We start from the raw sequence: 1,058 nt of genomic DNA on the forward strand, positions 1-1,058 counted from the left end.
AGGCAAGCCCAAATTTAAGGGGGCGGTACAGGAGGCCTGAGGGTGGGATTGATGGCCATAGAATGACAGTTCAGAGACGTGCACCTTTGAATCTCAGTGACTTTGACTCTCATGCTGCTTCACTCGCCTAAAGCTTCCCTAGTCAGAACCAGTCCTGCACTGCAGTTTTCCAGACGTGCTGTTGCACCCTGACGCCCTCACGCCCTGGTGTCACTGTATGCCTCTGAGCCTCAACTCCTCCATGAGTGAAATAAAAGACCCAGCTTACTCGTCTCAGCGCCCAGCCCCTGGGCTCCTTACCCACCTGTCCTCCTCTCGGTGACCTGTCCCGGTGGGGCCTTTCTCCCTCGGGTAGTAGTGCAGGGGATTGGGCCACAGGTCCTCAACGATGATCTGATAGGGGAAAGGGGCCCGGTCGGGACAGGCCAGGCCAGGCCAGGCCCACACCCCTCCCCCCGAGCAGCCGAACAACATCGCCATTGCTGAGGAGGCCCAGAGGCACCCCACCTCAGCAATCCTGCTAGATCCTACACAGCTGTGGTCAGAGAACCAGTTGAAGAAGTTAAGGCTGCTGTTGTTGTGCCTGCGGCTATACACCTCCTTTTCAAAACGACGATGCCACTGAATTGGAGCGAGATGAGTTGCCCTATATCCTGTGGGAAAAGAAGCATGGGAAAAGGAGCGTGGGACAAGGGCCTAAATCACGTTTCAAGTTCACCTCACCCCATCTGCCCTCCCCCACGATCCAGGGAGCTGTCTCTTACTAGTGACGTCAACGTGATACTCCTTAAAAACCACCTCATTCTGGAAATAGGGGTTCTTCCGGAAAAACAACATGATCCTGCGGTAACCACTGGGATCTGTGAGCTCCTCCACCTGCCGGGACAAAGTGGAGGCGGAGGGTGAAATCTCTCTCCAGCAGACCTGCCCTTTCCCGCTTTCCGGGATAAATCATTTCCCCTCTCCTCCCCAGCCTGACCTGCAAGTCAGTCATGTAGCTAAGCATGTCTCTATCTTGGGTGCTAATCATGGCCGACATCCGGGGGTGGTTCACAAAC

General features: G+C 55.5%; 1 protein-coding gene across 1 annotated transcript; it reads right to left on the minus strand.

Annotated features, from left to right (window-relative positions):
- Positions 1-304: 304 nt before the first annotated feature.
- Positions 305-1,054, minus strand: LOC114883984 (testis-specific Y-encoded protein 3-like; the record flags this gene model as incomplete). Its single annotated transcript, XM_029202403.1, has 4 exons — positions 305-393; positions 508-653; positions 765-876; positions 980-1,054. Coding segments are annotated over 4 exons (422 nt in total), but the record flags the coding sequence as incomplete, so codon positions are not given.
- Between the last annotated feature and the right edge of the window lie 4 nt (positions 1,055-1,058).

This window comes from Monodon monoceros, unplaced genomic scaffold, assembly GCF_005190385.1.
Source record: "Monodon monoceros isolate NGI ecotype Baffin Bay Population unplaced genomic scaffold, NGI_Narwhal_1 Contig4110_ctg1, whole genome shotgun sequence".
Lineage (NCBI taxonomy): Eukaryota > Metazoa > Chordata > Mammalia > Artiodactyla > Monodontidae > Monodon > Monodon monoceros.